General features: G+C 44.5%; 1 protein-coding gene and 1 long non-coding RNA gene across 2 annotated transcripts in view; one reads left to right on the plus strand and one right to left on the minus strand.

Moving 5' to 3' along the window:
- Positions 1–5,166: 5,166 nt before the first annotated feature.
- Positions 5,167–19,257, plus strand: part of MAMLD1 (mastermind like domain containing 1) — an 81,535-nt gene continuing 67,444 nt past the window's right edge. The window contains exon 1 of the mRNA XM_061445972.1: positions 5,167–5,576. Within this exon, the coding sequence (XP_061301956.1) occupies positions 5,523–5,576 (54 nt within the window). The 5' untranslated portion in view covers positions 5,167–5,522. The remainder of the gene's footprint in view (positions 5,577–19,257) is intronic.
- On the minus strand, positions 6,422–6,957 carry LOC133265446 (uncharacterized). The gene is made up of 2 exons (XR_009741958.1): positions 6,866–6,957; positions 6,422–6,674 (listed from the first exon to the last, which is right to left on the minus strand). It is a non-coding gene; the product is annotated as an uncharacterized LOC133265446 (long non-coding RNA).

Consider the following 19,257-nt stretch of genomic DNA (forward strand, 5'->3'; position numbering starts at 1 on the left):
GGGATTTTTTCTCATGCAGTACTTGATCACACCAGTGCTGATGGTGCAGATGTATGTGTGCTTACCTAAGCACTCCAGTAATCCCTTCAGTTTCTGAGAGTCATACAGAATGTTAAGCATGTGCTTAAGTGTATCTCTGAGCTGTGCAAATAATTGATTACTGTATTTAGAATATAACTGCAGAGTAGATTGATTTGGAACAAGTATTTGGCAAGCGAACAGACATCAACAACATGATTTTAACTTTAGTAAAAGCTACATACTTTATGCTACGTGCCTTCCTATGAAAATTACTAGTAGTGTTTTTATCTCTTCTGGTTAGAAGATTCTGGTTCGATCTGTGTCTGGTTTTCTGTACCACAATCAGCAATCACTTTGATTTATATGATTTCTTAATTTAGTTCATGTACCCACTGTTAGCATGTCAGCCCATCCTCTGATGCTTTCATATATATGCTCTTCCATGGACACTCATTTAAATAATGACCTGCTGAAGGAAGAGTCAATCCTGAATTCTTCTTTCATCAACAAAATTAACAAAATCAACAAAAAGCCATGCTTCAGCCCCTTAGCTAACTACTCGCAAGCCAAAGCTTTTTCCTTGAAGCTTCCTATTTCCCTCAAAGTAACATTTCTCTAAAAAGTTAGAATTGATACACTAACAGTTATATTTTTCTATATGACCTAGGAAATTACTTCATGTAGCAAGCATTATTGAGGAAATTCAATTTGTTTCTTGATGCAATTTATCTATTTTCAGGCATTTCCCATATGCTTTTACTAGGTAACAAAGAACATCCAATTAAACACATTAAAAAATGACCTGAGATGTTTTACTCAACACATGATGTTACCGATGGTATAATGGGTTTCAGAAATGAATTTAAATTTTGCATGCATTAGCTATCTCATCCCCAATATATTATAGTGTACTATGGCGGAAGTACACAAAGGTACATGAGAACCCTTCTGGTTCTGAGTATCAGCCAGTTACAGACTGAGCTTAGAAACTTGGATACTTGCTAAGAAACTTGCACTGCTATGTGCAATTTGTCCTGCAGTCATTCAGTAAAGGTTTCTTTTCTATCTTTTGAAGCATCAGCTATTCCCCATGGTCAGAGACAAGATAACAGATTAGGTAGACCACTGATCTGACCTAGCATAGAAAAGCAATACTGACCAGTCAAACTGAAGAAGGTTTATCTAGACCCCTACCTCTGCCTGAAATCGGTTGCTAGTAGACCCTTAGGCAGGAACCTGCTTTGTACACAAGACATGGACAGGGAGTGTCCGTCCTTCCCTCAGGTCCCCTGCCAGCCTCCAGCAGTTAATGGTTCAGAACCAGAGGTCACATCCAGACCTTCGTGTTAAATAGCCATGGATTAATTTGCCCTTCATAAGTACCTCCAATCCTTATTGAACCCATTTACTCTAAAATGTCCATTTGTGGGAATGATATCCACTGTGTGATTTAATGCTTTCTGAAAATGGATGTCACCGATATCTCCAAGAAAATACTGGCTAGGTGCATCTTTAACCTGACGGGAATTCTTACGTTCTTATTTATATTATACTGATTTGTGATTATGCCACAGTTGTCTCTGTTCCTTGAAAGCAAACACATTTACTGTGTTTTTCTATCAGAGGAATAATTTCTTTTTTTATATATCTTCTTCCTTATCATCTTTATGTTTGGTCTAATAATTAGCTGTCCACATCCCAGTTTGTGTGTATCTCCCTTGAATTTGCACCTCATGCTCACACGCTAAGGGCTTGTGTTTGGGGTAGAATTAGGACAAACTCATGTTCTAGCTTATGAAGACTTGTGTATATTTGTTGCAGTTTGTGTGATTTTACTCCCTGGAGCTTTGCTTTCCATTTCAGCTCCCAGTAAGCACACACACTCCAAGGGTGTTTCAGCCAAAGCCATCGATTTCATCTGATTTCAGGCCAAAAATGTGCAAGTAGCAAGTGTCACATGATTTCCATTCATCTGATTCTGGGTCACTGACAGATTTGTGAATCCCTCAGTGAATCCGCGGTGAGTCCTTGCCCTGCTCAATTGCTGCTCCCCTTCAGTGCACAAGCCATGCTGTGGAGCAGTTCTTGTCTGCTTGGACTTCTGCTGTCCTTAATGATGTCAGGAACAGCCAGAGGCCAGCTGGGAGCCAGGCACAGTTCTCCTGGGAGAGCAGAGTCCCAGCATGCAGGTTACCTGGATGCCCGGTTTGAGCATGTTTAGTTCACACCAACCTGAAAGATGAAAATCTTTTCTCCAGCCGTTGGCCATCTTCACTAGTGCCTGTTGCTCACACAGCCTGTCAAGGTTGTCTTGGAGTCTGTGATCCTTTCACTTGGTGAACATAACACTTGGCAGTTATTTAGCACACTGCAGCTTTCCAGCTAGTGGTTCTCCTTTGGTAAAAGGATACTGGTTTCTCAAAAACTATGGAGTGCAGGACAAGCACTGGTCCAGCCTGGGTGATGGGGAGAGGGGGGAGGGAGAATACTGGTGAGGAGCTAGGTTTTAATTGTTTGGTTTGGGGTTTGTTTTGAGAAAAGAAACAGTCCAGTGCACTCTTTTCATCAATTGCTTATTTTTTACATCCAGTTAAAACTTCTCAGCTCTCAGACTGGTTTTGAATAAGATCTCTCCACTTGGAAAGAAAAGATGCTAGTTTTGTTAGAGAACAAAGCCAATTATGTTTTCTATTGATACTAAAGATGCTAAGTGAAATATGGCAAACTACTGTAAAACTGATAAAGAACAGGATTAATCCAAGGCAGTCAGGCCCAGGTTTGATGCCCAGCCTTGGGGGAAGCGTTCACAGTACCTCAATACGTTTTAGCAGGCCTCAGCCTGTGGCCATAACAGCCTTGATATCCTTAGAATTGCTTCTCCCCTGCAGAATTCCACAGCTCACCTCTTCAAAATAAGACAGAAGCACAATAATAAAATAATCTGCAATTTGCTTAGGGTAAGCCTAGCCTAGGAAGATAAAATACAGCCCTGAAGAAGCCACTGAAAGTTTAGTCATTGATTCCAGAGCAGCCAGGGATTCCCCCAGGCCAGCGGTAGTAAATATGCTTAAAGAAAGGGCTCATAATTTAATCACTGAAGACAAGAATTTCAGCTCTGAAATCCCCTGCTTAGCCATTACCCATCGCTGAACACGACTGATGTCTGCAAGGGTGTAACTTTTTGTTAAATGCTTACACTGCCTGGAATTAGGCTTCTGTGCACACCCAGACCTGTCCTTGTTGTGACACTGCTGAGCATCCCAGTACAGACCTTGAACCTTTGCCTGATCAACCCAGAGCTTCCTTTTGGAGAATTCATTTGGTTTGGTTTTATGAAGCAACCAAAGCAAATGACAGTCCTTGGGAAATGCTGCCATTTGTCAGGAACTTCAGATGTCTGGCAAGAGTCATGAAAGACACGGTTTGTCCAAAACTTCTGGACAGATGACTGGTGTGCCCTGTAGGTGCTGCATAGAACAACCGACATGGACCTACAATGCATTCATCATCTCGTCATGGTGGTGTTGGTAGGACCAGTATATCTACAGAATGTGGAAATCCCAGTGTCCCCCACGTTTCGTACATGTGTATTTTAGTCCAAAACACTTCAGGCTGAAATAAGGGAACTCTTGCACACACACATCTATCACCAGGGGAGGGTTCGAGGCATTGTGTATGGGGCAGACAGCAGCATCTCCTTGCAAGTGGAGCTTATGGTGTGTCTTCACTGAGCTTGCTTATTCTAGGTGACTCCTGCTCAACATGTTGGCTCTTTTAGATCCCGTGTTGATGCTCTAATGCTGTGTTTGAGCCTTGGCATTTCAGGCAGGGTTGTAGATTTGATCTGGGCAGCCCAATGATACACCTCCCCATAGACACTGCCCTCAGAATTCAGGGTGTTCATACCCCCACAAATTCACTATTTTTGTACTACTTTTTCTCAACAGAAAAAAATACATCAGAGTAACTTTAAACACTATACAAGACAAAATCAACAGAAAAGAAAACCTCTTCCAAATGATGCAAACTGAAGTAACACCAATGCTGCTCAGGGAAGCCAGCCTGTTGTTACAGCAGTGACAGAAAAGTTGGAGGCTTCAGCGAAGGTGAAAAACAATGTCGCTCTGTTAATGAACTGGTATTCCTGATATTTCTCAGCTCAGAGTACAAAGATGGGTTTGGTCTGTAAGTTAACTGCAAATTGAAGATGATTGCTGTCTGGAGAGCTTTCAGGAAAGTGAGACCAGATTGTGGTTCCACTTGTATGTATTTGGCTGCAGTAATTGGGCTTTATTCAAATAACTTCTTAATTTTATAAAACATAAACATTACTATTTTAGGAATTATTTAAAAAAATTTAGACACTTTATTAGAAATGGTTCTATGGCTCCCACATCTCATCGAGTCAGTGTAGCAGGACAGGGCTTCTAGCATCTCCAGTGTATTGGGACAGGAGTGACAACTGTACCGATTTAGCAAGGTAATGAAATTACACCAGCAATTATTTGTGGACCCAGTGTGCTCTCCTAGCTGCCTGCAGCTTCCTTTTCCACATCCTTTCTGCACACCCAAAGGGAGGTTGGAACAGGTTCTGAGCCTTTGGTTGATGGTCTGTCAAAATTCACATTCAGAGATTGCAGCTTGTAGCAAGCACGTTTATAGTCATATGAGAAGTGTGTGATTTTATGGGAGGTCTCCTTCTTCAGAGTTGTATCTGTCTTCAAAAATACAGGTACATAGCCCAAAAGGCGAGAATGAAACAACTCTGCTGTTTTCTTCTCAGTAACCTGGGTTCACCTGTGTGAGAGGAGCTTAACCCTTTTATATGAGTGTTAAGAATATTGTATTGTAATGGCATAAAGAGACAGGAAACTACACTTCTAAAGAGTAACTCGAACCTTTTCATGCCTCGGGCTCTCTTTTCAGTGATTTGTACACTTCAACTTGGAAGAAAAAGATATGTATTATCCATTGATTGCCTGTCTCTTTTGGAGCTACCCTACTTTTGTACTAAATGAACATGAAGCTCTGCAAAGAAGGTGCTAAACACGCCAAGCTGCTGTTTGCATGTTAAATACTGTCCGTGGGCTACGTGGTTTTCGCCTTCTTGCACAGAAGGAAAAAAAGTAAGATCTTTGGGTCTGTGAGGTTTCCAGTTTCTGAAGAACGTGTTACTTCCCCTTTAAACTCGGAGCCGGTCGTGTGTGTGTATGTGTGTGAGTGTGAGTGTGTGTCTCCTCCTCTTTGAGTGACACAGCACTTAGATATGCCTATCAGTAACTTAAACCCCACAAACTCCACCTTCTAAGTGAGGAAGCTGTGGGTTGATGGAAATGTAGTGAGCAGATTGAGACAGACAGTGAATCATTAGCAAACTGCAACGCCAGGATGAACTTGTCTGGAACCTAAAAGGAGAAAACAGCCGGAGAGTCCTTCGCGGTGCTGGTTTTTGCTCAATACAGCCAAAGTGGATCTAAAAGCCGGTTGATCCCCAGTCCAAGATGCTGCTGGTTTCCCAGCGGGTAGAAGCACCACGTATGGAGCCTCATATTCCAGTAAGTAGCGTTTGCGATTGATACGGGATGGAAAAGTAGGCGTTGATTTAAAAGGACTGAAGCACCCTCGGAAGAGTCGCTCTCTCGGGCGCTCTCCGCCGGGCGGGTAAAGTTTGGAGAAGCGGTTCGGGGCATCGCCCGCGGTGGTGAGGGGCTGCACAGGGCTTGGGGGGAAACGCGGCCAGCAGCTTGGCGTGAGGATCCCGCCTCCTTTCTGGGGAGGGCTGGGAGCAGCCCAGGAGGGGGACGGGGTTCGCGGGGTGATGTGCGGTGTGGGCTGCGGGGGGGAGAACCCCGGAGGCGGCGGGGACGCTCCGGGGGTCTGTGTCATTGCTCGTGTGGCGACGTGCGGGGCGGATGCTGCCGGTCTCGGCCGGTGGGACCGGGGCTCTGCCGGCCCATGGGTCCGTATGTGCGCGTTGTCGGGCGGGTAGGCTGGCTCAACCCGGCGCGGGGGTCCTTTAAACTCCCATCAAACAGGGAGGGAAGGACAAACCCAGCATCACAAGGGGACTCCGCCGGGAAGGTGTCACACGCAGAGGGGCTGGTGTTGGTCCGTATCGTGATGGTTTATTTAGTAACTCCCGGTATTTGCGCTGGCAGCGGCGTGCCGGGTTATTCGGGGAGTGTGAAGCGCGCGTTATAGAGGCAGAATTTTGAACAAAAGGCTCCGCCGAGCCCCGGAGGAGCCTTGGGCTGTTCCTGAAGGGAGAGCGGAGCCCGGCGTGAGCCTCCCCAGTGCCAGGGTCGAGCGCGGCTTCAGAGCGAGGGGACGGAGTGAACGCGATGCGTTTTGCCGCTCTCCCCGCGACCGCGCGTGTGTGTGAAATAAAACGCGTGCTGACTCACGGTTTAAACTGTTTTGGTTTCTCATCCTGTGATTAAGATCGGGGGTTAGAGCGATTGTCGGGTAAACAAGGCGCTCGCTGACTCGGTCCTGCGTATTCTTCCAGAGCCCCGGTCAAGAGGCGAGACCTACGCCGCCGCCTTCCCCGGCCTGTTGCTCGGCCAAGGGGCACCGCGGCTTTTGTTCGGGTTCGGCTGGCAGGGGGTTGTCACCAAGGTGACTCGAAGGGATCCCGGGGAGAACGGCCGCTTCTTGGAAGAAACCGAGCTTTGGTTTCCTTTCACACCGCCCCCCCCCCCCCCCCCCCCCACCGTCGGAACAATAAATTAAAAGGCCGCTTTGTTTTCCGCGGTGCCCCCGGCGGGGGCAGGCGGCGGGGCCGGGAGGCGCCGCGGAGCCGCGACCGGGCGGTCCCCGGTGCCGTGCGCGGACGCGTGGTCACCTCGTCCCGTCGGAAGCAGATGAGCTATCGGGGACCGGCCGCTTGCAAGGAGCCTCTCGGCACGGGAGCCTGCCACCGCCTCCGGCCCCGAGGGAGGAAAACCGCTTGGTCCCTCCCCCGACCCGCCACTGGGGACATTAAGCTGCATCTGGCCCCTTCCCCGCGCTGGGGGCGGAGGCACGGCCCCCCCACTTCCACCCCCCGCTGCCGCCGTGCGGCCGCCCCTGCTCGGGCTTGCTGTCGGGCTGTCGGTCGGTCGGGGTGTGGGAGCGCCGGGAGGGGCGAGCTGCTCCCGGTTATATAACGCGAGTGTTTCCCTGCCTGGCTCTGTAATCCCTCGTAATGACGAATGCCAGGGGGTTGGGGGGGGGGGGGGTCCCGGAGCTCCCCCTCCGGGCCGAGTTGATGGGGAAATAAACCTGCTGATGTGCGGGATGGGCCATATGGAGATGGAGCAGGAGCGGCCTTGAACCTGCCGGACCCCGCAGCGGTTTGCCAGCCCCCCCCCCCGGTCATCCCTCGGTTGAGCGTGTCCTTGCTTTGCCACGGTACCCCAAGCCCGGTGCCCGCCGGAGCGTATTCACCGTGTGAGCAGAGTGGCGGCGGCGGAGGCGCCTGTCGCGCCCGGGGCCGCCCCGCAGCGGCGGGGGCTGCGGCCGCGCTCCACCCGCTACCGGCGGCAGGAGCAGGGGCGGGACACGCCAGCACCTAAAAAAACAGCGACATGGTTCTGGCACTGACCGTTTTCAGTTCCTGCTCCTTGCCATATGTTTGGAAGGAGGGGGGGAGGCACTTTGGGAAGGATGCTCCGAGCTGCAGGGAGGCGGTGGGCTGGGGGAGCGAGATACACGGAAATTCCATGTTAGGAAAGCATTAGCAAGGGGTGACTTCTAATGTTTTCCTGCCACTGACGTTGACAGTGACACACATGTGTGGGTTGAAATTGGAACGTCACTGAGTTTTTAAACTCAACCAGGAAATAGGCTGTTGCTCAGGGATAAAAAGCAAATAGTGTGTATTGTGAGGCAGGTAACGAGCAGTTAGCAGCTTCTCTTGAGTGAAAAGCTGTTTAATGTTTAGAATTGAACAGCTCAAATTTAATAGAGTTTTTTACTTTCAAAGGGTTTTAGTATTTTTTTTAACTTGAAGTTTTCAATCTCTTGATTTTAATCCTTTTAACTAATTGTTCGGAATCAGAAAAGCAAATATTGACAGGGCTTCACTTTTAGTCCCTTGTAACTAAGTAGTTTGAACCTGCAAAGTCTCTTGGATTTGTTTTAAATCTAAGGTTTGGGGGGGTTGTTTTAAAGTTAAATGGTTGGGGGGGGAGGAATAGAAATTGCAAGAGACATTTATTAAGCTCTTTTTCGTGGTTTCCTATTACACTTACACAGGTACAGGTGTTTTATAAATCCCGTGTTTGGTTTGGTTTGGGGTTGTGTTTTTGTTTGTTTGTTTGTTGGGTTTTTTGTTTTGTTTTTTACTGACCTTGTTACAATGTGGCAGCATTCAGAGATCTAAAATGGGATTAGGGAGCTGTTTTAGGTACTTTCTGAACCTACAGGAAGATTTGGCAGGAATTCATGATTCAAGGTGTCAGGCTGACTTAAATGGTCCCTAACCTGCCTGAAGGCAAGTGTAGGACACGGATCGACCTAGGAACTGGCTTCATGAGAGGAAAAAGTTAGGAAGGCAGAAGGTAACACAAGGGCAACAGTAAGTAAAATCCCTGAGTCGTCGTGTAGGTTAAGTAGAGTGCAGCTCACTGGTTCCCAGTCATTTAATCAATAAATGTTCTATGTTACTTGCTGTTCTGATGAGACTCGCCTTAAAATAACTTTTATGAGTACATAGCCATGGGAAAGTGAAGTAAATCTTGCAGAAGCTGTGACAAAGGGACTTATCCAAACTGGGGAATGGGGTAGTAGCAGGTTGTCTGAGCTCCTTAAATAGGGAAAAAGACAGGATCCTGGATTTTCATTGTTCCCTTGTGCTGGCTGCTTCCAAGCGTCAGCAGTTTTCAGCATTCAGGTGAAGGTGACTGTAAGTTCCAGTTTCTGAGCGATAGGTGTGGTCTCCAAATAAAGATAGATAAATCAGTTTAAATGATGCTGGCACCTCTCCAAGGAGCCCTCTTTGTATCTGATACATTTGCCACTCACTTCTTTAAGGAACAAGTAATGTTGCACACTGCTGTTTTTCCTCTATGGGAAGAGCAGGAGGATAACTCCTCTGAAGCCTTTTTATTCTACCTGCTGTTCCAGTTTGACTTGCTATGTTAAAAAAGAAGTATTTTGAACTGAAGGAAGCAGAAGACACACCAAGGCTTTCCGCTGGACTGTTTTATATCAATATTGATTTTTTAAGGGGGGTTGTGTTATAAAAGGGGAGCTTTTATCCCCTTGAGCTCTTTGGCAATTATCTTCTTGCCATAAATGTTGATACGAACATAATGGATGTAACTAAAAAATCTCCTTATCCCAGCAGAAAAAGCTGACTGTTTGTTGGAGCAGAGAGAATGCTGAGAGTGTGAATAGACAAACCCATATGTCGCTGGTGAGAGAGATAAATGATGGACGAACAGGAGTTGGTTACTATGGATCAGCACAATAAACCAATTCCCGTCATACACCTCTCTTAATAATATACCAGTTTCAATGGCATTGACGGGTAACCTAGGTAGCACCAGTCAACTGTAAGTTTTTCAACTGTTCTTTTATACATCTCAAAGAGCAGTTGGGACTGTTCTAATTTTTTCAGATGTTGAGTGCTAAAATTATGCAAAACTTCCTTTCTTGCCAGGGATTCTGAAGGGGAACTTTAAAGCATTGGTGTAAGATGCCAAATGTGCACAGTACTGTTGTGTACTTGCAGTCAGTTTTGGTTTGTGCACCTGTGTAAAAGGGGCATGCTCAAAAAGGCAACTGCTTATCAAATACATGAAGAAACTGTTTAGGCATTTAGTAATACCCTCATTAGAGGTGTTTCAGATTGGACCGGATACTGGAAGATTCTGGAGTATTGTTTTGAAGTGAAAATAGCTAAAGAACAATGCTGGTTTATTAAAGAAAGAACAACCAAACAACAAAACCCAAACCCCGACCCTGTAGAATAGGCAGTGATCAGTATCACAGTTTTAACTTGCTGTAACCCATTTCAGATCTGCCAGCTGCTGAAGGAAACTTTGCAAAACAGTCTGTGCTTGCATTGAGGTCTCCTTCCTGTGTTCTTTATTATTACTGCTAGTGCTTCACACAGAAAACTGGAGTCTTTGTCAGTTAAAGGTTTCACTTTATGTTCTTGTCTTTTGGTGTATATTTTTCACTGTAGTTGCTGTGGACCAGCCTGTTTGCTCTCTTCAGAATGAAAGTATATCTCAGGGTGACAGCATAAGCGGGGCTCATGGCTCTGGGGATACAACTCCATCTTTTTCGAAGTCACCAGTTGCGCTACCAGACCATGATGCAGTCAGAGAGGGATAGCTAGCAAATGCAAATGAGCTATGAAGAGTCTTTATTCCTCTTGGGAAGCCTCCTCACTGATAATGATTTCCCAGTTTTAAATGGAATAAAATGTATTACTAAGTCATTGCTTGCCTTCAAGGGGAAAATACTTATTTTGTGCAGCATTTACTTGGAAAGTTGCAGGAGCTGTTTTCAGAGCTGTTGACTTTGGTGTGCATCTTGGGTGAACTGAATGGTGTTTGTTAGGCTGGGTCGTAGGAGAGGATACCAGCCTTTCTCCTACCAAGACCCAGCAGTCCTTTTTTGTTGTGCCCAAAGGGTAGAGCAAGGAAAAGAGTTGTGGCTTTCCTTCCTGTTGCAGGCCAGCCAGTGACACAGGCTATGCCCAGGGAGCCTGTGCCCAGTGGCTGTTTGTGTGGGGCCAGTGAAGTGCCAGTGGGGCCCTGGTATGGGAAGGAGCAGGGGGATGCAGGATTTGGAATGGCCCTACACAGCTCATCGCTACAATGAGCCATTGATCTGTGCTTACCTGATTAAAGGGCTCCAGCTTACAGGAGGCTTCGGTGGCCCCAGGCTTCCAGAGGTGCTGTGGACTGACCGCAGCTGCTTTGGGAATGGGCTGGGCTGAGGAGGGGAAACCAGAATTCATTGTTGTTCCCTGTCCAAAGTGAGGTGTCACATTATGACTTGTTGAAATCTGCTCTGCTTTTCATTGCAGGGGACTTGGCAGTTTTATTGATAAAGAAGTGTTACATAAGTGCCCTATCAAACATGTCCTAATTTGTTAATAATTGAGGATCTGGGTGGTATAGAAATACCAGTGATGTTAATGCACTCCCACACTGATCTGCAATCTCTGCAAGCCCCCTGCTTTACTATAATTGTAATACAGGCTTTTCCTTTTTTTTTTCCCATTTACATTTACCTGGTGTTAAAACCACTGGTGCTGGTTGTGCTTTCCCATTCAGGCAGGGACAGCTGGGGGCTCAGAGTGTCCCAGACACGATATAGATTTCCTCTGCAGGTGAGGGTGTTAACTATGTTATTGTTTCACTCCAGGCAATCTATTGAGTGGCATCAGGGATAGCCCGGGGGGAAGCCAGTTTTTTGCAACCTCCACCTTTGGAGGTAAGGTGTAAGTCAAGTGGGATGGATGTGGTTGCGAGTCTGCGGATTCTGTGCCATGATTTGTCAGTGTGGGGAACTCGGGGCTCTTTTTGCACAGCACAGAGCAGGCACCCTCCCGCTGCTCCCCTCCTGATAACAGGCTGTACATGCACAGGTTTAAAAACCAGTTACTTCTGTCAGGCCACAGCTAGAGAGATCAGAAAAAACACTGCTGTTGACACGCACAAAAAAGAATTACTTAATGGGGTATCATCAGCATGATTTGCTGCCTCTTCTGTCTTGTGTCGGTTTTCCTTTGCATTTCAGTGGAAATTTCTTTTTTCCTAGGATTAAGTGCCTCAGAACTCCAAGCAAGTTCAGGAGTTACACCTACCCAAGACATAGCTAGTTATTGTTTTCAGAATAGCACACCACATTTACTCTGTTGTGGGCAATGAAATCCATTACCTGCATTAAAATCAGAAGCAGCAAAGTAACTTTCTAGCTATGTTGTGAAATATAATGCCATTGTTCACTTTTATTAATGTCTCGAGGTTGATTATATGGCGGTTAGAAGCCTGTTCTGCTGTGCAAAAGACTGTCCTTAATTTCAAGTGGCTGGTCCTGATCAGGCAGTTAGAGCGGCTGGAGCAACAATTGCTGGGAGCTGTAAATCACATTTGTCACAAGATCTGCCTAGTAGTAGTGGCTGCTCAAAGACTTACTCCAACTTCTCAGCATTTCCCTTTGGTTGGATTGCACTGGAGAGAGACTTGCCAATCTCGCCTGTTCTTTGTGCCTAATTCTGAAAGGCTGGCATGCTCCATGCTATGTTTTCTGAAGAGGGCCCAGCTTTACTAAGCTGCCTGTCTGTCAGGGATTAATTTAACCTCTAATTACTACATTTTCTTCACAGTTTGCTGCACATGAGTGTGTTATAACAAAAGCACAAAGAAGTATGTCATTTTATTTAACCACTACTCTGAAATTAATTTAGGGGGTATAGAGTCAGATCTGACACACTTGGTGTTAAAATAATTGTGCTGACATTAGAATTAAAGTACATAATCTCGTTTCTAATGATACAACAGTACTAGTGTAAATAGCGTTGTTAACTCGTTAGTCATAGCCACAGTATTAGAAATGATATCTAGTTACAGAGAAATGCTCAAATAAGCGTGGCAGCAAAAGTTTACCCAAAATAATTCTTGGTTTCCCCAAAATAATGCCTAGTTTCTGCTTGATTCCCCTCCACCACTTGGGTTTAGGATTACATGGCTAAGAGTAGTTTGTTGGTTTTCTAAAAAGGTCTTCCAAGCTGTAATAAACAAACATTTACAGTGGCTTGGGTTTCTTCCAGCCCAGATAATGATTTTTTATTTTATTTTCTTTTTTTTTTTTTTCCCCCAACATGCAGCATCTTGGAAGCAGTACAAAAGACCATATGTCCTCTTCTGCCTGCTCGCACTGACATCGACAATGCCACAGTTCGTGTTGCATTGAGAGCAGTGTGTAGTCTCGAAGGAAGACTGTTCCTGTTATGAAACAGGATGACTTTCTTCTTTCCCAGTTGTGCTCTGTAATATTTACAACAAATGTTTTTTTTCCCCTTTGGGAAGGTTTGGATTGGGAAATACAGCCTATCTCCTGTTTAGGTAGATATAGCTAAAAGAACTGTTGTTGCGGAAGGAATTTGCAGTCACTGTCTCTTCATTCTGCCCCATGTCCATCACCTCTGAGCAAGCTTATTGGAAGGACTTGTAGGAGAAGGAGAAATGTAATTTCTCACATAGGGCTGGATCTGCAAAATTGTTGGTTATGTTCTGACAATTTATTTCTAATGGAAACAGAAGATTGGTTGTGTATTTTTGTGTCATGCATTCAAGCATGGGCCCAACTCAGTAATTCTCCTTCAGTAAAAACTGTAACTGCATCTAATGGGAAGCTTCCCCCGAAGATTCTCCAAGGTCAGATAGGACACAGTTACAAAGTCAAATCCTTCAATCCCTTTCTCAAAAAGAGAATTAATGTGTCATCGCTTGTGACAATGATGACACAGGATTGCCAAAAAGACTAATGGAAGGAGATTGATTCTCTTTACGGTAGAAGATCAGGTTATTTCTCTGAATTCTTCCTTCAGTTCTCTCAATTCCCAAATTGTAACCAGTTACTGTAATTACTTAATTACTTCCGATCTACAAGTAAATTGAACATAAATTAAGATCAGCTGATGTAAGGGACAGGATAGCTCAGTGAGCTGACAGTAAGGTATAGAGATGCTTTTGCTGATGGGTTGTTACATGGGATGGCTGTTAAATAGTATGTGGATTGAGTGGGAAGTCTCTGCTCTAATCTCTGTGAGTTATGTGAGTTTTCATATAACGATTTGGACATTTCCTAAGGTAGAAGCCAGGCCTGAATAATGCCTACTCTAATTTCAAAACTGTCAAGATATTTTTCCAGAGGGTTTGAATATCTGTAGCCCCACAGACCTCCAGAGGTGAAAGCAATTTTTGCAGTAAATAGTGAAACAGGAATAATGGGGGTTTACCTTAATCTTCACACTAAGCATCCTTAAACAGCTAAATATTTTGTAAATCTTAAGCGCTTGTTGCTAGCTGAGCTCTTTAGGGACTTTCCATGTAGCTGGAAATTACATTCAAAATAAAGTCAGGTACATCTTACTCTAAGACACCCTCAGTGTGAATGATGGTTTTACTTCTTTGCTTTGGCTGTAATGCCAACCTGGGTGGATTTCTTTTTGTTTTTCCTTTCCCGACATCACATCAGTTATCTTCCTTTTTGCTGAAACTTCAGAATTTGATATAGGGGGAAAGAAAATATTTAAAGACAAAAATAGCATCTATTCCCAGGTCTGTATTTTAACCTTTCATTTTCCGTCACAGGTCTTCATAGGTTAAGTTTTGGGCAAATGTAAATGAATATTTTTACAAATACATTTGTCATACACAGTTCCACTCACATATGAGAAGCTTTTCCCCATACATTAGTATGTAACATTTAGTATGTAAACATTTTCATTAGTTTAAGTCTGTTGACATTCATTTCATGTGGTTATCAGAAATGACACCAAATATCATTTCATTTTGCTTTGACTAGTTACTTTAAATCTTACTAGGATTTTAACAATTCCAGATTTGTATATGAACGTAATTTCTGAATTCATCTGATATTTCAGTAACCCAGGAGATGAGGCTGACAGTCAGGTACTTTTAAGGACTTCACTTCTCCTGTTCCTTTAGCTTACTTATTTTCTTAATTAACTGCATTGATTTAAATACAGTCACACAGACTGAGAAGCACCCAAGTATATACAGTCTTGCAGTCAAAAATACAGGCAAAAGGTTTTGATCTCTGACTGCCAAATAGTGACTCATTAAAAAGGAATTTTTGTTTCTCCCTTTTCAAAGGGTTACTAACTACCAAGCCGTAAATACCTAGTTTTGATGCTACTGCATTGAAATGCCTGACATTGTTGGTATAATAAGTCCGAACTTTGCAAGATTATTTGATCACAGGCTCCATGAAGTTTTGTCTTGTTGTTTTTCTTGATTAAATAAACATGTTGGGGGATTTTCTTCAAGCTTTACCCTGCCAGTTTGAGCACGGTCTGAAGTGAAAGATGTTTGGATTTTAACAGCAGAGGACCCCTTTTACACTTTAAGCAGTGGGTCATTCAAATTATTTTTAAGCACACAGGACCATGCAAGCTCTAATTTCTTTCTAATTTTGCATCGGATTAACATTAGACAAAGACATTGGAATTTGTCTAAATAAAAAAATGTCTTCCACACGAAGGGTTGTGTGCTAAGCATTTTGTAGTACTGCACTGCATAAAGCTGAAAATAAATTGTACTGAAGAGGCACAGTCAAAACCCACTCAAAGGCATGCCCGTTTCTCAATTTCCATATTAATCTTGACTCTCTGAGCCATCTCCTTTGTCTTTATGTTCTTACCTATCCTGTAGGTTTGATGAAAGGGCACAAAGGCATATTTGAATCCTCCATCTCATCCCCTCTTCTTATTTATGGATTGGTTGGTTTGAACTTTACATAGCGCTGGAAGGATGTTTTCTTGGTTGCAGCAACACTTATGTTTGACTTGAAGCAGAAGGAGAGTACATTCAGGCTTTTCAGTCTTTATGAGAAGTGAATCTTGGTCCCTGATCCCAGAAGGGAGATCAGCCTTAATTTCAAGTGAAAGTCCTGCATCTTCAAATAACTTCCCATGTCAGTTCAAGTTCAATATTCTTGAATTCCAGAGATAGAGATGAGTCAAATCTGAAGATTACTGCAAGTGTGAAGGATGCAAAAGAAAATGTAGATGTTTCTTCTGATGCCACTCTCCCCTCCCCTTCAGGGCTCCTACAGCCTGTCAGTTGTAACTGAGTGATTTGATTACTTCGTAGTGTTAAGCTAAAAGAATAAATCTAAGTGCCTTGGGAATGGGGAACCAATCCAGCAATCAAAGCCAAACAAGTTAATAAATGTGAAGCATTTCTGCACGGTGCTGCAGCAGAAATGCTACTTCCAGAAAAGCTTGGGGGCAGGCATGACTATTGGACCAGTCAATTAATGTAAGTATGTTCACTGTACACACTGCCATTAATTGGATGCTGGGGGATGTGCTCTGTGTTTCAAAGGAGAAATGCGTGTCTTCTGTTGGTTACAAATTATGAAGATCTCATGTGTTGCACAGTCTGAACTGTTTATTGCTCACCCGCTTGCCTAGAAAAAGCTTGAGTTAGGCAGTCTTAATTGCCCTTTCTTTAAAATACTTCTGGCTGTACACATCATCTACAAATTCTGGTTTTCCCCTTGTCAGCTCTTCTCTCCCTCTGTCCCAGTCCCCAAAATGTAGCCAGAAATAGAGCATTTGAGTGACTGTCCACAGAGGCAATTATAAATCCAAATTATCCACTCAGACTGGTTTCTGATGCCCACGTGCCAGGCTCTGTACAGTCTGGAGTAATCTGTAAGGATAGCATGAATAGAAATATTGTGAGGTACAGCAACAATGCTGTTGTGTAAGAAAACCTCTACTCCTCACCTGTGTGGACGTTGGCACTTGCAGATAAGGCACAGGTTACATACTGGGAGTCTTATGCCAGCCTGTGGCCTTAATTTTATCACACCTAAGAATGGCAGTAATGGTGAACTAACGAGTAAATGACTGATTCTGTCTGCCCATGAGTCCTCCCTTTGAAGCATCTCTGTTGGTAATTACACTTCTATTATTTCAGGATTTAAAGTGGTCACCCATATTGCAGCCTTCAGCTAGTCCAGCAAATGTCCCTTTGTTGGCGTTCACACCCAGAACAGAAACAGGTATAGGTCTTTGTATGAGGACAGCAGAAAACGCCATTTGGGTACTTGGCCATCTGCTACCCAAAACATGGTGAGGCCAACTGTTAAACTTCGCATAGAGCTTAGGGCTTGATTAACTTAAATTACCCTCCTGTTGTACATGTTTGCAATGCCGAGGGAATTAGGTGGCATATATTTTCAAGAAATACATGCTCATTATTAAGACAGGTTAAGCAATAGCATCCACTGGTCATTTCCTTTTGGAGCAGAGCTGTGTGTCTGCACTGTAATTTGTTTATGCATCCTGCTGGATCCCAGCAAGCAGGTGGACCAGCACTGCAGGTGCTCCCGGCCCAGCTACATGGGCTGGGGCTGCCCCAGCCACTGATGGACAGCCAGAGACCTTGGGGAGTAGAGGTGAAGAGGTCCAAAGTACAAGGAGGCAATGGTAGGGGAGAGCAAGCAGGGACGGGCTGAGACTGAAGGGAGAGCTGAAGAAGCTGGGCAGGTATTTGGGGGTGGATGGATGCACAGCAGGTCCAGGCCCACGTTGGTAAAGCTGGGATCTCTCATGTGTCTGGTCCACAGGTCCAGCTTCTCCTATTGTTTCCACTCAGTGTTTCTTGTGTGAAAACTCCTGTGCTCCTTCAACACTGACTTGCAGACACTGCTTTTCTTGATCTCCATTGTCTTCTTCAACTTTGTAACTCCTGTTTTTTTATCTTCTACTCTTGCTTTTATGTGGTGTTGTGATGGCTCTGCTGGAGAAATTGGATTTCCTTAGCAGTGAAGAGAAGCTCCTGGGAGGTAATCCTGTGTCACCTCTTCAGAGGCAGGCAGAGCTGTGGCAGAGAGCAGGCTCGGTGCTGGGGCTGCACACCTTGGCTTGCCTTGTGATCATGTATTGGTTTGGTTTATTTTGTTGGAAGGACTTTGTCTGGGTGAGTACAGTGCTGGAGCAGCCCTGCTACTGAGCAGCTGACCGAAGCTGTCCAGTGTGCAGCTGTGGTCCGTGCTGGCTGACTTTGAGCTGGTGCTTACACAGGACAGGAGTCATGGTATGTCTGTGCTGCTGTCCTTGTGTAAATTCACTGGTTCAGGCAGAAACATTCAAGACCACTTTCACCTGGCTAACCTGCTGCTTGCATGAGCAAAGTTTGAGCTGCAGAAGTTGCTTAATACATTGAGTAAATAATCTGGCACTCAACCCACATGGTGCCCAGAGCAGTGTCGCCAGCCTTCCTCGTGCCAGCCTCACGGGCACGTCTGTGTGAGATCAGTGAAACTCGCTGTGCCTGGGAAGCTGGTTCAGAAGATCAGCTGAGCTGCTAATGAATCATATTCCCAAATCTCCTTCAACAGGAATTTGGGATGTTAAGGTGGCCTTGGATTCTGTCAGCCTAAGATGGTAATGTTCTCTTTTACAGCTGGCTCTGAAGCATTATAGCTTCTCTGAAGTGAGGAGATGTAGTTCAATGTTTATAAAGGCAGGCAGGAAAGTAAAAGGTTCTTTGGCTCTCTTTGAAAGCTTTTTCAAATGTAGAGAGAATGAGTCACTCGACATTTCTTTATTGAATAGGAGCTGATTTACAAGTGTGTATGCTCCAAGATGAATGTCAGTGGAAGAACTTCTATAGTTTCCTCCATGACCATGTTGTAAATGGGCTTCAGCCTGTTTAATGTAATTCATTCCGTGGCACTTCGCTGTCTTTCGAAATGGAAGCATCATCCTTCTTATGATCTTATGAAGGCTAACAGGCCGATTATCATGAGAATTCTTGATTAGCTTTAATACAGCTCTACTACTCCAGGAAAGCATATTTCCTGAATTGCACAAAGGAAGACTTTTCAAGCACGCCTCCAAATCACTATACTGGAGATCCTGTTGGTAGGTGTGGTGTCTATGATTAATATTTACTCAATGCCTTTCATCTTCTAAGTGCTTTACACAGAGCAAGCATTCCATCTTCACAAAAGATGCATGAGTTAGGTGAAGTAAGTTTTACTGTCTTTCTTTTAGTAATAAAGGCAGAAAAACTGACGCAAAGAGATTAAAGTAGTTTGCAAAGAAGGCCAGCGCTGAAACTGTGTAATTTCTGGTTTCTATTTCTGTGTCCAGACTAATGTTTCTTCCTTGTGAGTTGAAGCAGCAGGACAAACTTTTCAGTAAGAGCATCATAAGAACTTGGTGAGGCAACTTAGCAGATATTGCAGCTGCACCTGTAAGATGCACTCTGCCCTGTAGAGTGATTCGAAGTTCTCCTCCCTTGGCACTGCAGTCTCTCAGCCCCCCTTATTGGAGGCATCACCAGGGATTGCTGAGTTGCAATACATGGACCTTTTCTTAGATTAGTATGACTCAGTTTAGTCACTGGTCTGGCTGGACTGGTCTCTTGGAGACATAAGTATGTGTTGAGATTTCTGGAGTAAAGAGTTTCTGCTGGATTGATTCTGTTGAGTGGCATTTGTGATTTTAATACAACTCACTGACTT

Source organism: Pezoporus flaviventris, unplaced genomic scaffold (assembly GCF_033815535.1).
Source record: "Pezoporus flaviventris isolate CSIRO_AGI_PZ_B2104156 unplaced genomic scaffold, CSIRO_AGI_Pfla_v1 ptg000005l, whole genome shotgun sequence".
Lineage (NCBI taxonomy): Eukaryota > Metazoa > Chordata > Aves > Psittaciformes > Psittacidae > Pezoporus > Pezoporus flaviventris.